At 39.3% G+C, this 18,926-nt stretch overlaps 1 protein-coding gene across 5 annotated transcripts in view; it reads right to left on the reverse strand.

Annotated features, from left to right (window-relative positions):
• Positions 1-917: 917 nt before the first annotated feature.
• ATP8A1 (ATPase phospholipid transporting 8A1) overlaps positions 918-18,926 on the reverse strand; it is a 151,009-nt gene continuing 133,000 nt past the window's right edge. For all 5 annotated transcript variants that reach the window (XM_069977578.1, XM_069977579.1, XM_069977577.1 and 2 more), the window contains 6 exons: positions 18,199-18,255; positions 11,978-12,085; positions 7,165-7,253; positions 6,624-6,716; positions 5,798-5,889; positions 918-3,488 (listed from right to left, as the gene is read on the reverse strand). In XM_069977578.1, the coding sequence (XP_069833679.1) occupies positions 3,391-3,488; positions 5,798-5,889; positions 6,624-6,716; positions 7,165-7,253; positions 11,978-12,085; positions 18,199-18,255 (537 nt within the window). In that variant the 3' untranslated portion in view covers positions 918-3,390. The remainder of the gene's footprint in view (positions 3,489-5,797; positions 5,890-6,623; positions 6,717-7,164; positions 7,254-11,977; positions 12,086-18,198; positions 18,256-18,926) is intronic.

Genomic DNA, 18,926 nt, shown 5'->3' on the forward strand with positions numbered 1-18,926 from the left:
GTACGCTCAATCTCAACCACAAGTGTTTAAGTCACAGAAAGTCAATGAACCTCATCATCAGGTGACAGATGTTCATACATCCAGTAGCAAAACAGAGAGGAATGATCTGAAACAAAGTAAAATCAGTCCAGTCATAGGTGCTGTTTACTTATTAAAATGAGGATCAAGCCGGCAAATTAGAAATGCGGCTCTGAATAACACAGCAAAATATTTTACATTAATATTCAGTATGACGGTCACCTTTCCTGACCTCCAATGTAAAAACTATCAAATAAATAATTCTAAATAATGCAACAGCTAGATTAAAAAACACTAAAAATCTAATACATCTCCTTCAAAGTATATATTTTTTTAGTTTTAGCAGAAAAAGGTGCTGCTTTAGCTCCAAATGAGACACAAAATATACAAACGTATTGCCAAATGCAAAATGAAAAGCATATTTAATACATACTGCAATGGCACCTATTAACCTATTTAAAGCAAATGTACCATCAGGTACATCGCTTTTTAAAAATTTTTTTTTTTTTACATGAGCCGATGGCGCAGGGATGCCGGTGATGGGGTCCTTTCTCTTTCTATTAAATCCTGCCCAGTTTTCGCGATTGGCGACGTTCTTTTGCCATGCACCGACCCGGCTCTATGCACTGGGATGGGCCCGCTACCCCAGGTTTGACAATATCCCCTCCCCTCTGTGATGTGGCTCCATTAGAACCAATGGAGCCATGTCACAGAGGGTAAGGTATATGGTCACAATTGGGGTGGAGGGCCCCGCCCCCAATGCATAGAGCCGGGTCGATGCATGGCAAAAAAAAAAACGCCGCCACTCGCGAAAACTGGGCAGCATTTTTTTTTATTTTTTTTAAAAGGACCACACCACTGGGATCCCCGCACCGGCACTGATCGGCTCATGTATTTAAAAAAAAAAAAAAAAAAACCTACCTGATGGTACATGCACTTTAAAGGGTTTTGTCAGTTTGTCTTCTTAAGTATTTAGTAAACTTGCTCTACCTAGCCCTTCGAAACGTTTAAATTAGTATACAAGCCAGGTGCCTGGTCAGTCATGTCATGCAGTGAACCCCAAAACTAGACTGAATTGGCAACTGAACTAAATAAGAATTTAGAAATGCTTGGCAGGGCAAGTTTATTAAATACACATATACATTTTCTGGAAAACCCCTTAAAAAAAAGTAAATTAATGTGTGACACATCGCAAGCAGTTTAATACATACGTCTTTCAAAAATAGTTCACATTCTGACATTGTCCAATTTGGTGCTGCCAGTGTCAGACTGTTGCGGGATGCCCCATTTAAAGTGAAAATGGTAACACACAGTTGTTAATGTATTCATACAGGAACAACTAGTATCTACACAACACACAGATCTAATAAAAAGGCTCCTCAGTTTCTTCAAGGGGTATACAAGTATTTACTAAAATAGACGTGCCAGGAGAGACCATGGCCCTTCACATAAGAAGCTATATATAAATTTATTTAACACATTCCTTATTTTAAAAAAATCCTGCTGAATCTCACCCTAATGTTAGCCCTAAAACCAAAAATGTCTCTGTGACCACTGAAACCTTTATTTTTAATAACTATAAAGGGCTATCATTAGAAATGTCTGGGCTCCATATAGTAAAAGATTCAGGCCCACAGGCTTCCTTCTAGATTAGAATTCTAAGAAATTGAGCAGGCACAAAAACATTTTGTAATTCATTTATCTTATAACCGTGTTGGGAAATGTAGATTAAAAATGTATTGTTATAGAGAAAACTTTGCTTTAGTGTTCATTAAAACAGGTCATGGAGGCACTTAGAAATTGACTGCATATTACAGTGTATAGGCATTTACTTTAGGTTAGGGTCATTGGATTTTATTTAATCTCCTACGCACCTACATGAATAAAACCATAAACCATAATATGAGTTTATATTTTCTTATAAAATTCTATTTTTATCCTTAGAATCATTTTGTATATTTGCAGACTTAAATCTTATTATCACCCTGTATTGTGTCTGAGTTATCCTTAAAATCAATATCTACATATATTATGTTTGATATATTTTTTCCAAACTTTGTGTCTAATTTGCAAGCATTTTCCCTATTAGTTCATAGCTTTGTAATATCTTCAGCCATATCTTTAAAGTGGTAGGTACAATATACATACTAATGCGCTAACAGATTGAGAAGGAAAGCTTAAAATTTAAGAATTTTTCACAACCATCAATTGTAGGGAGGAAAATTGATATTAGACAGAATTCTTCAATGTCCCTTTATACATTTATTTATTTATTTATTTAAGAAAAGCAGGTATGTACTGTGCCTGACTTTCTGGTGGGATAAGAGCTGTAACAAAATTAAAATAAATAAGAGAATTCAATTGATTTTATATACTATCACAAGAATAGTATACATGACTGGTTGATAACTATAAATACAGAGAGGGATTAAAAAAAAAAAAAAAAAAAAAAAAGTACATTTTTACACCTAAGAATGAATTCTTTTAATTTTGTGCAACAAAAACTGTTCAGAGAAGACAACTTTCTAAGACCTTTCTAACTATAATAAACACATAACCATAGTGGAAATACAACGTGGATGAAATTTCTACAGAATTTATTCTAACTGCAAAAACGTGGAGACGTGAAAAAGCAATGTATCACGAGACACGGCAGTAAAAGTCATGACAGTCGTGGGCCCCATCAAAACGCATCAACTCTTGTGTCTTAACACATAGGCAAGCGCGGCTACTTTACAAGATAAACAGAAAAGCATGAATAAGGCGGAAGGTGTAAAATGTCACAGATAATAAAAACAAGGGCCCTCTTGGCGAATGGGCAGAGCTTTTCAGACTAGATTAGAATTTCTCCTATTAAGCAAAATGCATCATACTGCTTCTATCTCCGAAATTTCATGGAGAAGGGACGCAGGATAAATAAAAACCCATTACGTCTTTGGCAAACATATTTATTAAAATAGTTTGACACTTAACCCTCTACTTCGGTGCCCGGTTCAGTGGGGCAGGAGGTCCTCAGGTCCTTCACTTCTGATTGATTTCCAGAATGGTCATCAATCTTGCAGACTCATGACCTTGCGCTTTGATGGTCAGTAGAAGTATCTTGCTGGTTACTCAGGCAGCAAGGCATTCCTTCTTTCGTCGTAATACTGAAACACCTTTCCATCTACAACATTTTGTATCACAGTTGTGTTAGTCTTCTTACCAACAAGCTTAAAAAGTAAGAATTGCAAATACAGTGGTTAGAAACAATTTGTTCAGTGTTGTATTCTTCAGCAGTTGGGACAGTTTTAACCACAGATCCTCTTGAAACCTGAATAGAAGTTTTGGTATTTTATTGTTATATCTCAAGAGAGCTGATGGACACGATTTGTTTCACCATTCGTCTGGTTTCTGCTTTGTGGTGTCATAAGCTCGGATTACTTCAGACTGTGAGACAATGCCATTCTCATCCTGGGAGAAAGCGTACCCATCTGTGGAAAAGGAGAGGAACCATTTATGAAGTGGTGTAACACATGTAGGTGTCACACTGATGTTACAGCTTTACAGGTAACCATGGATGTCGATGTGACAGCTCAGACATGATGTGTTTTGTAAAGGATCCTATCACAAAGTGAGTGCACCAGGATTATGCTTACATTGTTATGCTAAACTATTGTAGCTTTTAAAAAGTAGTGTATATGTCATGAAAGGCCTAACTTTCAGAAATCATGGTGTTAACATGAGCAAACACATATCTAGACTGAAATAACAGATGGCTAATTAGGTAACATACTCGGTCACAAATTGGCAAGCAAAAAGGCCAAAACAAATAACGGGCCTCAAAGTCTCAGTTTATTGGCTAAAATCGATAAAAAGATTAAAACAAAGAAAATACATTTGTTAATGGGGTTGTGTGAGTAAAACAGATTGATGGCCTACCCACAGGATAGGTCACTGGTGATCAGTTTTTCAGCATCTGCACTACAGTGTCACTTGGCTCTGTTCACGGTGTAGTGGCTGGGCCTGGTTACTGAAGCTCAGCTAATGGTCACTTGAACGGAATTTGAGCTGTGGTTACACATTGCCACCACTACACGATGAACAGAGCTGCTTCTGGCCTTGTTCACTATGTAATTTCAGCGTCAAATAGATAATCATTGGGGGTGCTGAGTGCCTGAACCCAGTCTATCAGCGATTGTCCTATCCTGTGGATGAGCCATCAATTTGTTTCTGCCCAGAAAACCCTGTATGACTCAGTCAGTTAGACCTTAAACAGAGAGGGAAAAGGGGCTATTGTTGCTCCCTGTGGAGACCACTAGCAGTGTAAGGCATCTTACATGCTAAGCTTCATGTATACGGATGCAAAGTCAAGATAGAGAAGCAGTCTCTCTAAAGTCCCTTATGAGTAAAAACCTGAAAACAATTGTCAGACTAGCCATTTTTCTTTTTTTTTTTTTTTTTTTAACTGAAGAGACTCAGCTTATATTGCTAGCTGACATACAGGAGCAGAGCTAATGTACATATCCAGCACAATGCAGCAAGTTAACTCATGTTTTTCCTGCATTTGGTGTCAGGATTGGTTCACACATAGTATTTGTTTTTTTAGCCAAAATGAGAATTGGGCCCAAAACATAGAAAAAGGTGCAAATTGTTTTATTAGTTTTTCTCTGTCACTTCCACAGCTGGTCTTGGCTGACAATACGGGGATCAGATGATTTCTGTGCATTCAGCTGCTAAAATTCTATCAGCTGATAGTTCTATGGGAAAATGTGGGCAGACAGACATGCCACCTACTATTACATAGTGGCCACTTGAATGGGCGACCTTGATGGACTTGGCGTCAAATAAAGTAGTAATTGCTACAATACATCAGGTTCATTTAAAAGTAAATAAATAAACCATACTGACCTGCCCTAACCCACCCAGCTGCTGTTCTGAAGTTGCCCAGTCCCGCTGTTCAATGGTTCCTCAGTGATGAGTTGGCACATCAGCGGAGGGAGTGAGAGGCAGGGATTGGCACCACTGGAATGCGCGGGGGATCAGGCAGGTGAGTAAGCTTTATTTATTTTGTAGGTATACTGTTATAACAATACAGGCAGGCCCAAGGGGTCATATCAATATTTCATGGAGTTGTGGTCTCCCAGGTAACAGATGAAGCATTCTGACTTAATTTCATTTTTCCCCTCCTGCTTAAAACTGCTTATTATGATAAAAGGGACAACCCCCTTAAGCAACATGCATAATTTTAAGTGAATGCGCTTTAGATGCAATACTAGATACAGCCTATAGACAGAGTGATGCTATTTTGGAAAACACAGATTTCTAATTTTGACACTCCATGCATCTTTAGTCCATGCTCACATGCTGTAAAACAGCGGCTGTTCTGTAACATTGCCGCATCACAGAATGGCCACTGTGTGAGATGTTTAACACAGCCAATACTGCAGTACCAGCCAGGGTAACACCACTTCTTTTGAATCGGAATACCAGCACATTCAGGTGTGCCTGCACTCTAATTAGCCATAGGAGACAATGTAAAGTACGTCCGTAGCTGCATTTTACATTCTCTGCATAGTTTATTTAGCGCGACCGCTATTCAAAGAATAGTTGCTGCAAAAAATAGACATGGCAGTTTTCTATGCAATGGCATGGAATCTACTATGAATTCCATAGTAATTAATGCAATTGGCAAACCTGCAACAACAGCCGTTTAACCAAAAATAGTGGGAACGAGGCCTTAAAACGGTCTGAAAGCAGAATGTTCCAGGCTTTTATACACAGATAATGGACGGGTACTTACGAAGCAGGTTTTGTTGCACAGACTCTGAACGATACATGTTGACTGTATTCTTCTTGAAAACATTTTTCAGCAGTTGCGCTCGCTCTGTTAAACTACAGGCAAACAAATTTTTACCATTTTGAATAGAAAACTTTTAAACTGTTTAATACAAAGCATAAGAAAACAGGGTAAAACTGTGATTTAACAGTACTGCATCACTATATCAGCATTTCAATTAGGGATTTGATTGGTTTCTACTGAAATCCATGAGTCTCCTCTTGTGCTACAAAATGCAGCAGCACTTTCAGAGACAACGTTACCACTGACATAGTAACTCCTGACAGTATATCAATCATGTCAATTGATATCCATGGCAATGTCTCAGGGACCTATGAACAAATGCATTTCTCTTCATAGTGAAAAAACACAGAACCCTGCTGAAATGGTAATAAGTGTATGTTTAGATTCCAAAGCTACAATGAACCACACTGATGCCATTCACTTAAGTCTAATCTTGTTTAACCTATGCTAATGTTTAATGTGCCTAGAAAAATAATGCAACACATTTCCTCACCATTTTTTTAATACTTCTACTATTTGCTGTTTATACACACATTAGACACTGTCCTCAATAACAGTAACTGGAAAGAGTACAGCAAATAATGTAAAAAAAAATCCTGGCAAGTAAAAATAATCACTCAATTAAAGTAAAAAGTAAAATATATTACTATTATTATAATACTATCTGATCACCACGAGCCATCTATAGGCTGGTGCGGTAAAAACCAAAACAAAAAGGAACTTACTTCTTGCATTGTGTTTTAGATTTATTAAAATAAAATTTTACCTTTTTCCATGTACAACAGACCCTGGGTCTTGGGATTTGGCTTCAAGCTCCTGAACTTCATCAACCAAGGTTTTAAAGCTGGTTCTTTTGATGCTTTAAGATAAATTAAACTATCATTAAGACCTTTTATTATACAAATCTTAGTTTACAAGAGATAAAAAAAAAACAAAAAAAAACACAAACTGATATGTTATTGTGCAGATTTATCAGTGCTTACAACAATGCTTTCAACTGGTGTTAAAGGAAAAGTTGCTATTTTCTAGTGCAAAAACAAATATAAAGTAAATTTCTGAGAAAAATCAAATGTGTAAAAAATAAATAAATTGGATTATACAGAAAAAAAAGGCACAAGCTTTTTATACGTCTATGATATGGAACATCCCTCTCTGCTTGTACAATTTTACATAATAAACCTTGCATACAGTATATAGATGACAGATAGTTACTACTGTCCTAAATGTTTCAACCCACTAAGAAAAAAGCAGCAAAAAACAAGACCTTAAAAAATCTCCAAAAAGCTTATAAAAGCAACAATACTTACGCTTTATAAAACACATCAAAAATCAATGATGTTACAGGAATAAAAAATAGACCCATCCAGAATAAACCAGACCGGAACATCATATCAGCCTGCAATACATATACATAACGTTCATTATTTATGGTTATGTTTTTCAATTTTGCATAGTGCTATATACTAGTGTATAACAGCAACTAAACACATCAAAACAACAAGCAGCATGGACTACACTTACTATTGCCCCAAACTGTGTTTGTACATTACAAATCATCTCAGGAACCTTGATATATATTCTGTGATACATCGCCCCTCACATCTTCATGATCATGGATGTATTACAGAATTATTTGTGCATACATATATATTTCTGTGTTATATGTTATAGTCTTATATTTGTTACAAGTTAGTTTTTTCTGCACCTGTCAAACTTTCCCACAATTTCCCACAAAGAAAAAAACAGATTTAAATAAAAAACATTTACATAAATTTTTTTTAATTTAAATATAAAATAATAATAAAAAAGCGTTAATAGTCAGCAATCTAAGAAGAACTATAATAGAATAACTACAGGAAACAACGTAGTTACCTTTACACATGCCTTCCCTTGTGCTGCTGTTTCCAGAAACACTTTAGGATTTCCTAGATTTGAGCTATCTTGTTTCTCATTCCAACCAGTATAATGGAGGAGAAGCAATAATGTAGGCCTTAAGATGTTAATACTGACCATTGTAATGCTAACTATGAATAGACGGGCAACCAGAGTTACTATTCAGTCCACCAGTCTTTGGCTTTGCAAATGAACATGAGTTGGGGGAGGTGGGAAGTTTTTTTTTTCAGTTTCTGCGTCATATCTGAAAGCCTGTCAGATTTTTTATTGTTCGATTGCTGAGTTAATCCAAACCTAAAAGATTTAAAGCTGACATCCGCATTTAAGACAGAAGGCTTCTTTGTATATTTTAGATCAAGTAGGGGGGAAAAGTAAAATCCCAAAGAATTTTCTTCTTCTTTCTGTTGGAGAAAAGAAAAAAATCTACCCCTCATTCTGTAGAAACCATTTTTTTGTTTGTAACTTTTCACATCTCTACGCACACAGGCTGGTCAAGCTGGGAAATGGCAAACTCCAGCCTTTCAGACAATGGCAGAAACAGGAGCAGCCTGTTCTAAGGATGGGCTGTGTCAGGCCGGGTCTGTGGTTTACAAATCGTTCCTAATGTGTGAGATTTGCAGTCCATGCCAAGTTTCCTCTTTCTTATGAAACCAAATGGAATCTGCCACAAAAGTGGCTCTTGTGGGAATTCATAAGGGGCTCAGAAATTAGACTTGAAAAGCCTGAAATAATTAAGGACTAAATGAAAGAAATCAGACATTGTAGTTACTTCTGGATCAACCAAAACATGGCACTGATGATCTGGCACCTCCTATAGGTGGAACAGTCATCCTATAGGTTTCTCAGAAAATCCCTGACTTCTTAGTTCATATCCAAACATATAGGTTACCGCGCGAGTTCATCATTTTCAGCAGTGGGACCCATGCACTAATGATTCCGATACAATAAAAGGGTGTGTATATTTTAAAGAGGTTGTCAAGTTTTCGAAAAACTTATTTCCATACACCCTACTAATTAACAGAGGGGGCTTTTGCTCAGCATACCCATTTCTTGGCTAGGAGAGAAAGTAGATAAAAACATCTTTGGTTTTGGGAAACTGAATGCTTACTGACAGATTGCAGTAGATTTGGATTTTTGAGGGTAATATTTCTAATTATAATGTAGAGAAATCCTTTAACCCACTAGACAGGTTGGTTTTCTATACTGAACAACCTAGGATAATAAAATATAGGAAACCCTGCCATGTTATAAAACTGCTATTATTATGGTCCTTCAACAAAAGGGAACTCACTTTCTAGATCAGGGTCCCCCATTTGTCAGGGAATGATGGGGGTTGTAGGACCAAAGGTTGAGGAACACTGCCCTAGATTCTAACTGATCATTGGAAATATTATATATATATATATATTTATTTTTTAGAGAGACATTATTTAGAACAAGCTTAACAGGTTGCTCAGTTCTATTCTAAATAAATAAACACAGAGACAAAATTGGAGGTTTAATTTCTTACTATTTCCAGAACCTTCATTTGCTGCCAGTAGATGAACACAGAGTCACATTTATTACTATTGTCATAATTGTAACCAGTATCTCAGCTAAAACTATTGACATGTGTTGTGACACATTTGTGACTGCATTTGCCTTAATTCAAATATCTGTCAAAAGATACTTCACTATCAGAGATTCTTTCTCTACACCAGGACCATGTGATGAAGAGATTACACTTTTTCTTATTCAATTTTTTTTTTGCAACACTTTAAAGTGTACCTGTCGTTAGATAAAACTTTTGACATGTCACAGAGACATGTCAAAAATTTTGATTGGTCTGGACGTTTAGACCGGGACTGACCAGACTAATGACTTAGGAGAAGTTCCTCTCCCTGCTCTGTGTCGGTCCGACCTGGATGGCTCCATAGATTTACATTATGTGGCCAGGTCAACGTATGAACTCGCACCGATTTACTATTAACAACAGCCGGACAGATGCACATTTGCACATTTCTCTGGAGAGGGACACACAGTAGAAGACCTGCGGGTTACAGTCTAAATGGGACATTTTAAGACACAAAGAGAAAGAAGGGTATGGGAATATAAACTAATGCTCAAATTTAAAACTTTGCAACATGGTCTCAATATCCATGCCAGCTTCATGTCGGCCTATGTAGGACCTGTTCTGGCTATAAAGACCATTAATTACTATTAGGCCATTAATCTGACAACAATCAGATAGCAACAAGAGCTTACCATCCTCTTGTCACGCCTCATGAGCTATAGTTTATGGACCTGTTGTAAATAGCAGACCCTGTGTATATTACATTTTGTTAATTCCAAAGTTTCCTAAAATCCTTTGATGAGCTCTGTTAAGTGTGTATAAGTCTGTGATTTTTTTCAGTTCTGTATAACATCTTGTCTGACGAAGGGAGCTAGACTCTCGAAAGCTTACACTCAAATATACTCAGTTAGCCTCCAAAAGGTATCGCCTGATTTCTTCTCTATTCTACTGATTTCTATGGCTAACACGGTACAACAATACTCTAGTGGCCAGGTCACATAACACAGAGCGGAGAGAGGACAACTACTGCCCCCCCTTTCCCCAAGGATGTTGCAGAAATAGCATAGTAAGGGTCCCAATTTTTTGTGCAAAATGTACTCAAGACAGAGGCACATATATTGGCTAATTATAATAAGATAATTTTATGGGAGGTGAAATCACAATAGGAGAAAAAGTTATGCTAGTGATCTAAGGATCACTCTGGAGTACAGGCCATTTAGCTAACAGAGAACTGTCTAGACTGGATGCAAATGTATCTGCCTCTCAGGTCCCTGTATGTAAACACAAATGTTCTCTTCACCGACAGGAATCAGAGATATTGAAAAAGATGGCGCATTGAAATAACTAGATTGGCAAAACTTTAATTTGTTGGGTGTTTAAAGCTGTATTTTCATAAATGGGACTTAGCAATTCTCTATTACTCAGACGGAGCTATTGGAGTTACAAGAAGGTCCCCCAGTTTCCCAGGATTGGACTTCTCTTTTCCCAGCACCCAGGAAGGAGCGGCAGAGCGGAGCACACTTCAAAGCCTGCAGTCTGACGGGTAGAATGCAGATAGGAACAAAGTGATTTGCTCTGTTCCTACTGTAGATTCACTCATTTCTACTTATCATATTTATTCCACAATTTATAGATCGAGAGACAACTGTGTTGTGGGTAAAGCTGAACTCTCAGACGCTGCCCTCTACTATTATCAGAATTACTCCCTGGTTGGTAGGGATTGCTAGTCCTTATACTCCCTTTCTATCAGTCTAGAGTATATAGGAATGCAATACAAAAAATGCCCTGAACCCATTGGACCCGTACAATGAAGACTTTTCTCAACAAATAAACTAAATATATTAACAAGAGTGCAATTTCAGGAGTTTTCCCCTTTCCAGGCTAAGCAATATATGTATCGGCATAAATCACTACTCCCGGACACCGGACTCTGCTTCACACTTTCACTGTTTGGTCAGGTGGAGGATTTTACAGCCACATACAACACTAGTTGCAAGACAGTAGGGGTTGTGTATAAAGCTTTTACCTTAATATACTGGCACAGGTAGGGTTAAAAAATTGGCACAGAGATTATAATATTTCTGACACATTACCAAAAAAAGGATCTGCAGAGTGAATGTGTCAAGGGCATGGTGTATTTGTGTTAGAATGGCTATTTTATAAAGTACGAGGCATCGGGACATCGAAAAGATGTGAAATGTAGAATAAATCTGATGAGCTGAAACTATATAGTGGTAACAGTGTTAATGATTCCTGTAGATTTCTAGCTTTAAATGAGATGATATACTCTCAGCGTAGAATACGGCTATGAAGTGATGTAATGCATCAATTTGTTTGGAGTACTGTATGAAATAACACAGCTCCAACCACCATAAAAACTATTTCATATAAATATCGGCTGGCTATATCTCCTGATCCCAGTGCATCTCAGCAGCTAGACCCAATGGGATCAGCAACTTTTTACGTCTGATGACATGTCAAAATTTATTACAAATGACAGTAAAGCTTTAAACTACATGGTGGCTGTGATCTGACCTAAGGAGCATACGAGCATACAAGCCATTAAATTTATTATACCCAGAAATACAATAAGAGTACAGAATAAAATCCACACACATTCAATTGTAACAAATACTTAAAAAAAAAACAAAAAAAATAAACAGAAAGCATCATACCTCTCCGGACATGTCAGGTGCTAGAGGAACTGCTGGCCACAATGAAGAGTAGACCCCAAAAAATACAATCCATAGCAGGATACTTCCCCATATAGCCACATGGCTGAACTAATGACAAAGAATAAGACAGGTTAGAGACTTTGAAGAGAAGCATGGACATGCATCAAACAATTATAAAAAAAAATACAGAAAGAGCACCAACTGCAAAAGCGACATTTTATTTGGTTGAATTGTTAAAAGCCACTGTCACTGAATTCTTATCAAATCTGCAGTCACTAAACTGTGAAAATCCCATTCTGAAATAAATATGCAAAAGAAGAGCCCGTGGAGCCTGATTGAAGAGTCTCAAAACACAGGACTAGCCAGATATCCCTCCGGGAAGGACCCAGCCACGGGGCAGCTCCTGTTAGGAAACCACCAAAACCACCATATAAAGTGGCCCTATAAGTCAATGTAATGACAAGGGATAAACCAAGGCTAGGTAATCATCCACATACAGCTGTTTCGGGGTGTTGCCCCTCATCAGTGTGGAGCAGGATTCTGGCTAGGTGGGAGCAATGCCTAGTAGAGCCATAAGAGAAACAGATTGCTGAACTCGGGGTGACTAGCCAAACAACAACACTGCCGGCTGCTAGTGAATGCGCTGAATGCAGTGAAGTCCTAGGTGCATTGCCCCCTGGGAAACATGAATATGCAAAAGAGGAGCCCTTGGAGCCTCATTGAAGAGTCTCAAAACACAGGACTAGCCAGATATCCCTCCGGGAAGGACCCGAAATAAAATCCTGGGCAACCACACACAGAAAATGACATTGGCAGGTTTCCACTTAAAGGGAACATAACTAACACACTTAACCCTTAGAGGACCGCAATTTTTGCGTCTTCGTTTTTTCCTCCTTGTGCTTAAAAGGCCATAGCAGTTGCATTTTTTTCACCTAGAGACCCACATAAGCCCTTATTTTTTGAGCCACTAATTGTACTTTGCAATGACAGGCTGAATTTTTTTCATAAAGTACACTGCGAAACGATTTCTTTTCTTCTTTTTTTTTTTTTTTCTTTTTTACGCCGTTCGCCCTGGGGTTAAACTGACTTGTTATCTATGTTCCTCAAGTCGTTACAATTACAACGATATATAACTTTTATGTTATGTGATGGCTTGTAAAAAATTCAAACCATTAACAAATATATGTTCCTTAAAATCGCTCCATTCCCAGGCTTATAACGCTTTTATCCTTGGGTCTATGGGGCTGTAAGAGGTGTCATTTTTTTGCGCCATGATGTGTTCTGTCAGTACCTTGATTGCGCATATGCAACTTTTTGATCGCTTATTACAATTTTCCTGGATTTGATGCAACCAAAAATGCACAATTTTGCACCTTTGGATTTTTTTTGCGCTTACGCCGTTTACTGTGCGAGATCAGGAATGTGATAAATTAATAGTTTGGGCGATTATGCACGCAGCGATACCAAACGTGTTTAATTATTTATTTTTATTTATTTATACCATGGAAAAGGGGGGTGATTCAGACTTATTAGGGGAGGGGGCTTTTTATTAATAACACTTTGGGAGAGATTTATCAAAGGGTGTAAAATTTAGACTGGTGCAAACTGCCCCCAGCAACCAATCACAGCTCAGTTTCCAGCTCTGGTGAAAGTAAAGAGGAGCTGTGATTGGTTGCTGTGGGTAGTTTGCACCAGTCAAAATTTTACACCCTTTGATAAATTTCCCCCTTTATTTTTTACTTTTACACTTATACTAGAAGCCCCCTTATACTTCTAGTATAAGCACTCTGATCTCTCATTGAGATCTATGCTGCATAGATATACAGCATAGATCAATGAGTGAGGCACTTTGATTGCTTCCGGCTGCTGCAGCCGGAAGCAATTGAGTGCTGAGCCGGGATCAGCGACATTACGGTGCAGATCCCGGACGGAGGAGGATGTGTGGATCGCTCCTCCGGGACAACGTCCCAGAGGAGCGATCCACCCCACTAGACACCAGGGAATGGCTGCATCAAGTAATTGGATGCAGCTGTCAACTTTGACAACTGCATCCGATTACTTTATTAGCGGGCACGGCGATCGGACCGTGCCTGCTAATAGCCACGGCCCCGGGCTACGAGCAGTACCCGAGACCGCGGCGGTTTAGAGCGCGGCCCCGCTCTGGACACATGTAGGCGGCCCTGGACGTACAGGTACGTCCAGGGTCGCCTAGGGGTTAAAATGTGTCCAATTTGAGCAAAAGAAGCTGTGCAGACTGATATATAGTTTTGTGAAACAAGTTCCAGAATAACTTGTCATTTCATTATGTGAATCTCTGCTCATTCTGGGTGGTCCTACTTATGTCATAACATTATTTTATGTAATAACTCTTGGAATACAGTGACATGAAAATTAATGAAATGTGCAAACTCCTCCCCACTTTACATATTTTGTATTGCAAACAGAGATGAGCAAAGTTACAGTACAAACAAAGCAAGCGCTTTGTTAGCTCGGCAGTCAGCTTATCAGCCGGCCGCCTTTGATCTCTGTGCCACTCTGCTTCAGATCTATGGAAAAGCTGAATCCTGTCCTGGAAAAGTGGGAGAAGTTTCCTGGGACTGGACCCAGCTTTTCCAAGTACCCGGAGCAGAGTGCCACAGAGTTCAAAGGCGGACGGCTGACAAGTTGACTGCCAAGCTAATAAACTGCTTTGCTTTGTTTGTACTGTAAATTTGCTCATCTCTATTTGCAAATATGGAATAATGTTGTTAATGCCGCACAATAAACTATAAAGAATGTTAAGAAATAAATAAAAGAGCAGAACCCCCTTTTTTTTTCTACTCCCTGCAATTCATTGACCCTTTGAGGACCAAGCCCAAAATGACCCAGTGGACCAAGCCAAATTTTGTGAATTTGACCTGTTATTGACGTCGGGGTGCTTTTACATATCCTAATGATTCTGAGACTGTTTTCTCGTGACATATTCTTCTTTATATTACTGGTAAATTTGAGTGGATATTTATAGAGAATCCTTATGAAAAATTTTCATTTTTCTAACTTTGAAATATTCTGCCTGTAAGGAAAATAGTAATTCCACATAAATTAGACACTAAATAACTTTAGCAATATGTCAACTTTATGTTGGCAGCATTTTTTTAAACTTGCTTTGAATTTTTGAAAACAATAGAAAGCTTAAAAGTTTAGCAACGATTTTCCAAATTTTTGCAAAAAAATCAAAATCAGATTTTCTTAGGGACCGGTTGAGGTTTGAAGTGAATTTAAGGGGATGGTATGTTATAACCCCCCCTCCTACAAATCACCCCATTTTAGAAACTGCACCCCCTAAACTGTTCAAAAAGTTTTTTTAACCCTTTAGTTGAGTCACAGAAATAAAAGCTAAATGTGTAAAAAAATTTAAATTTCAATTTTCTGTGCACAAATTATATTGTAATCCAATTTCTCTCATAATAGAAAACCTATTACCAGAGAAATGCACCACAATATTTATTGCCCTGTTTCTGCAGTTTTTAGAAATACCCTACATGTGGACATAAAGTGCCAAGCAGGCGCTAGGTTAGCCTCCAAAGGGAAGGAGCGCCGTTTAGATTTTGGAAGCTGGATTTGGCCAGATTGGAGGATGGAGGCCATGTTGAGTTTACAAAGCTCCAATGCTGCCAAAACAGTGGGAAGTGACCCCATTATGGACACTACACCCCTCAAGGAATGTAACAAGGGGTGTAGCGACCATATGGACCCTACTTGTGGCAGGCACAATGGGGCAAGAAAATTAAAAATTACTTTTTTTTTTTACTAAAAAGTTAGTCTAGCCTCGAATTTGTCATTTTCACAAGGGGGAAAAAAAAGAAAAAAACTGCAACACATATAGAGCAATTTCCCACTAGTACGAAAATACCCCACATGTGGATGTTTAATGCCAAGTGGGCACTAGGAAAGCCTCCAAAGGGAAGGTGCGCTGTTTGGATTTTGGAATCTGGATTTGGCCAGATTGGAGGATGGAGGCCATGTTGAGTTTACAAAGCTCCAGTGCTGCCAAAACAGTGGGAACCCCCCTCAAGTGACCCCATTATGGAAACTACACCCCTCAAGGAACGTAACAAGAGGTGTAGTGAGCATATGGACCCTACTGAAGGCAGGCACAATGTGGAACAATGTGTCATGAAAATGAATTTTTTTTTTTTATTTTCACAGCACATTGTTCCACCTACGTGCCTTCCACCAGTGGGGTCCATATGCTCAATACACACCTTGTTAGATTCCTTGAGGGGTGTAGTTTCCATAGTGGGGTCACTTGTGGGGGGGTTTCACTGTTTTGGCAGCAAGAGGGGTTTGTAAAGTCAACATGGCTTCTGTCCTCCATTCTGGCCAAATCCAGGTTCCAAAACGGTGCTCCTTCCCTTTGGAGGCTTTCCTTGCACCCACTTGGCAATTTATGTCCACATGTGGGGTATTTCTGTACTCGGGGGTAAATTCTCTACATGTTTAGTGGGTATTTTTTTTATTCTAATCCCTTGTGAAAATGAAAAATGTAAGGTTAGACTAACATTTTAGTCTAAAAAATAAAAAATTTTAGACTAAAAGGTTGGTCTAGCCTGGAATCTTTCATTTTCACAAGGGGGTTAAAAGCAGGGTGTGGGGGGGAATGAATAGAGCAATTCCCCCGAAGGGCATAAATCACTATGTGGACACAGGACAAGCCTCCAAAAAGGACAGAGTACCCTTTTGAGGCCGGAATGCCCTTTTGACCCCTGATGCTACCAGGACCTCTCTGGTGACAAGCACATAGGTAGCAATAATAGAGGAAAAATAAATTAGCCAGGCGGCACACAGAGGGCACTGCTGGCTGATCACCCTGCACTATGCCACCAACAAGGCTGGTACAGCTGAGGGGGTGTCACAAGGGCACACAGAGGTGGATCGGGGGGGGGGGGGGGGGAGGATGACAGGTGACTATGGCATGGAGGGGGGGGGGAGGCAGATGGCACAAGGGGAGGGCGGATGGCAAAAGGAGACTGTTAGCAGCACACAGGGTTGCTGCTAAAAGGATCTCCCTGCCAGGTATCAGCAGATGGCACAGGGGGGGGAGGCAGATGGCACAAAGGGGAGGGCGGATGGCACAGGGGAGGTGGCAGATGGCAGAGGTTGGATGACACAGGGGGCGGGCTGAGGAAGGTCTGACAGGCAGGGGGACTGCTAGCAGCACAATTGGTGCTACTAGAAGAATCTCCCTGCCACGTATCAGCAGCAGTGGCACAAGGGGGCACGGGCAGCAGATCACTCACATGGATCCCTCTCTGCACGAGTTCTCCTGACAGAAAGGACCTTAGGAGGGAGGGATCACTCCCACAATCCCCCTGAAAGGCTGTGATTGGCTGTTCAGAATTGAACAGCCTATCACAGCAATCCAGGAGGGGAGGGGGAGCAATTTCCTGAGGTCCTTGTCAGTTTACATGTGTGCTGTACGGAGCAGTAGCCATTGTGACCATATATGGGCATATGTAACCCCTGCAGCCCTGGAAAGCGCAGGACGTACCTGTACGCCCAGGGTCATCTGGGGACAGGTATCCAAGGCGTACAGGTACGTCCAGGGTCGTCTAGGGGTTAATAAAAGAGGTAAAAAACAAAAACTTAAACAAAAAAAAAAGGCCTTATACAGCTACCTGAGTGGGGAAAAAAAAAAAGTTTTAAACTGGTTGTGCCAGCAGATTGTTTTTTTTATACAAACATAGGCTTAGGAGAGGGGTAATAGAAAAAAAACAAAAACAAAAAAACACTTACTCCAACCCCCCCCACCCCTGCGCGTGGCCGCCAATATTAGGACGTTTCTGTTTCCAGTGTGTGGTGCTCCTGGGTTTGTGATCATGATGTCAGAGGCCTATTCATTCATCCAGCAGCAGTGTTCTACCTCTGTAATTGGCTGAACACGTCTGTGACATCACTTCCATGAGCCTGGAAGCACCGCATAAAAGGGCCTGGAAATTAACAAGCCTGGGTTTAAATATTCTGCAAAAAGACTAAAAAAAAGCAGACACCACCATCCATGTATACATGGAAAGAAAGCTCAGAGGATGATATAAAGGTTGTAATTGTACATCCTATATTCACTGAATATGGTGGCCCTGTATTATAGATCATGGTTTTCTGTGCCTTACAGCAAGCACAAAGGATATTTACTGTATTTGCATTGTGGATACATGTTTCATCACAATTTCTTATTTTCTTACCATGGTCCAATGTGATGTTTCCAACCCCGCTTTCAAGCAGACAGTTATTACCACAAACTAGGAGAAGAACATAATGAGATTATTACATAATCACAATGACAAAGGGCCTTAAAGTCTGGGGTCCGTAATTTTTTTTAAAAACAGCCGGAGAGGAGGAGGCTGAACATAACAGGCACTTACTTCCCCGGCTCCAGCTCTGGTTCACGGTCCCTCTGGGAACCAGAGTGGAGGACAGCGGACCCCTGGTGCTGGAGTCAGGGAAGTAAGTGTCTGCTGTTATGTTTAGCCACCTCCTCCCCGACTGTTAAAAAGAATAAAAAAAAATGACGGATTCTGGACTTCTATGCTTAGGCATAGTGGCTGCTCCAAGACTTGTGCACAAAACAAGGAAATGTGAAATATATACAATCAGAAAATAAACACGTTCCAGTATCTGGCTCTAATTAAAGAAAACATCTCCTATTGGAACAAATTCAATTTAAATACGTAACTTGCTGCCCAACGCTAACAAATACTGCAGTTTTCCAGTGTAAATAAAGTAGCTTATATTGTAAATGGATAAAATGATCTGCGTTGGATTGAAAGATGTAAGTGCTACTTTAAGCCTTAATATGTAATGCTCAAAAAGTACATAAACAAGATATAATGGTAAATGCCTACATAAGGTAGGTTTAGGATAGTACAGTATATGTTTAAAAAAAAAAAAAAAAGAAAAAAAAAAAAGACTC

Source organism: Dendropsophus ebraccatus, chromosome 7, assembly GCF_027789765.1.
Source record: "Dendropsophus ebraccatus isolate aDenEbr1 chromosome 7, aDenEbr1.pat, whole genome shotgun sequence".
NCBI classification, from domain to species: domain Eukaryota; kingdom Metazoa; phylum Chordata; class Amphibia; order Anura; family Hylidae; genus Dendropsophus; species Dendropsophus ebraccatus.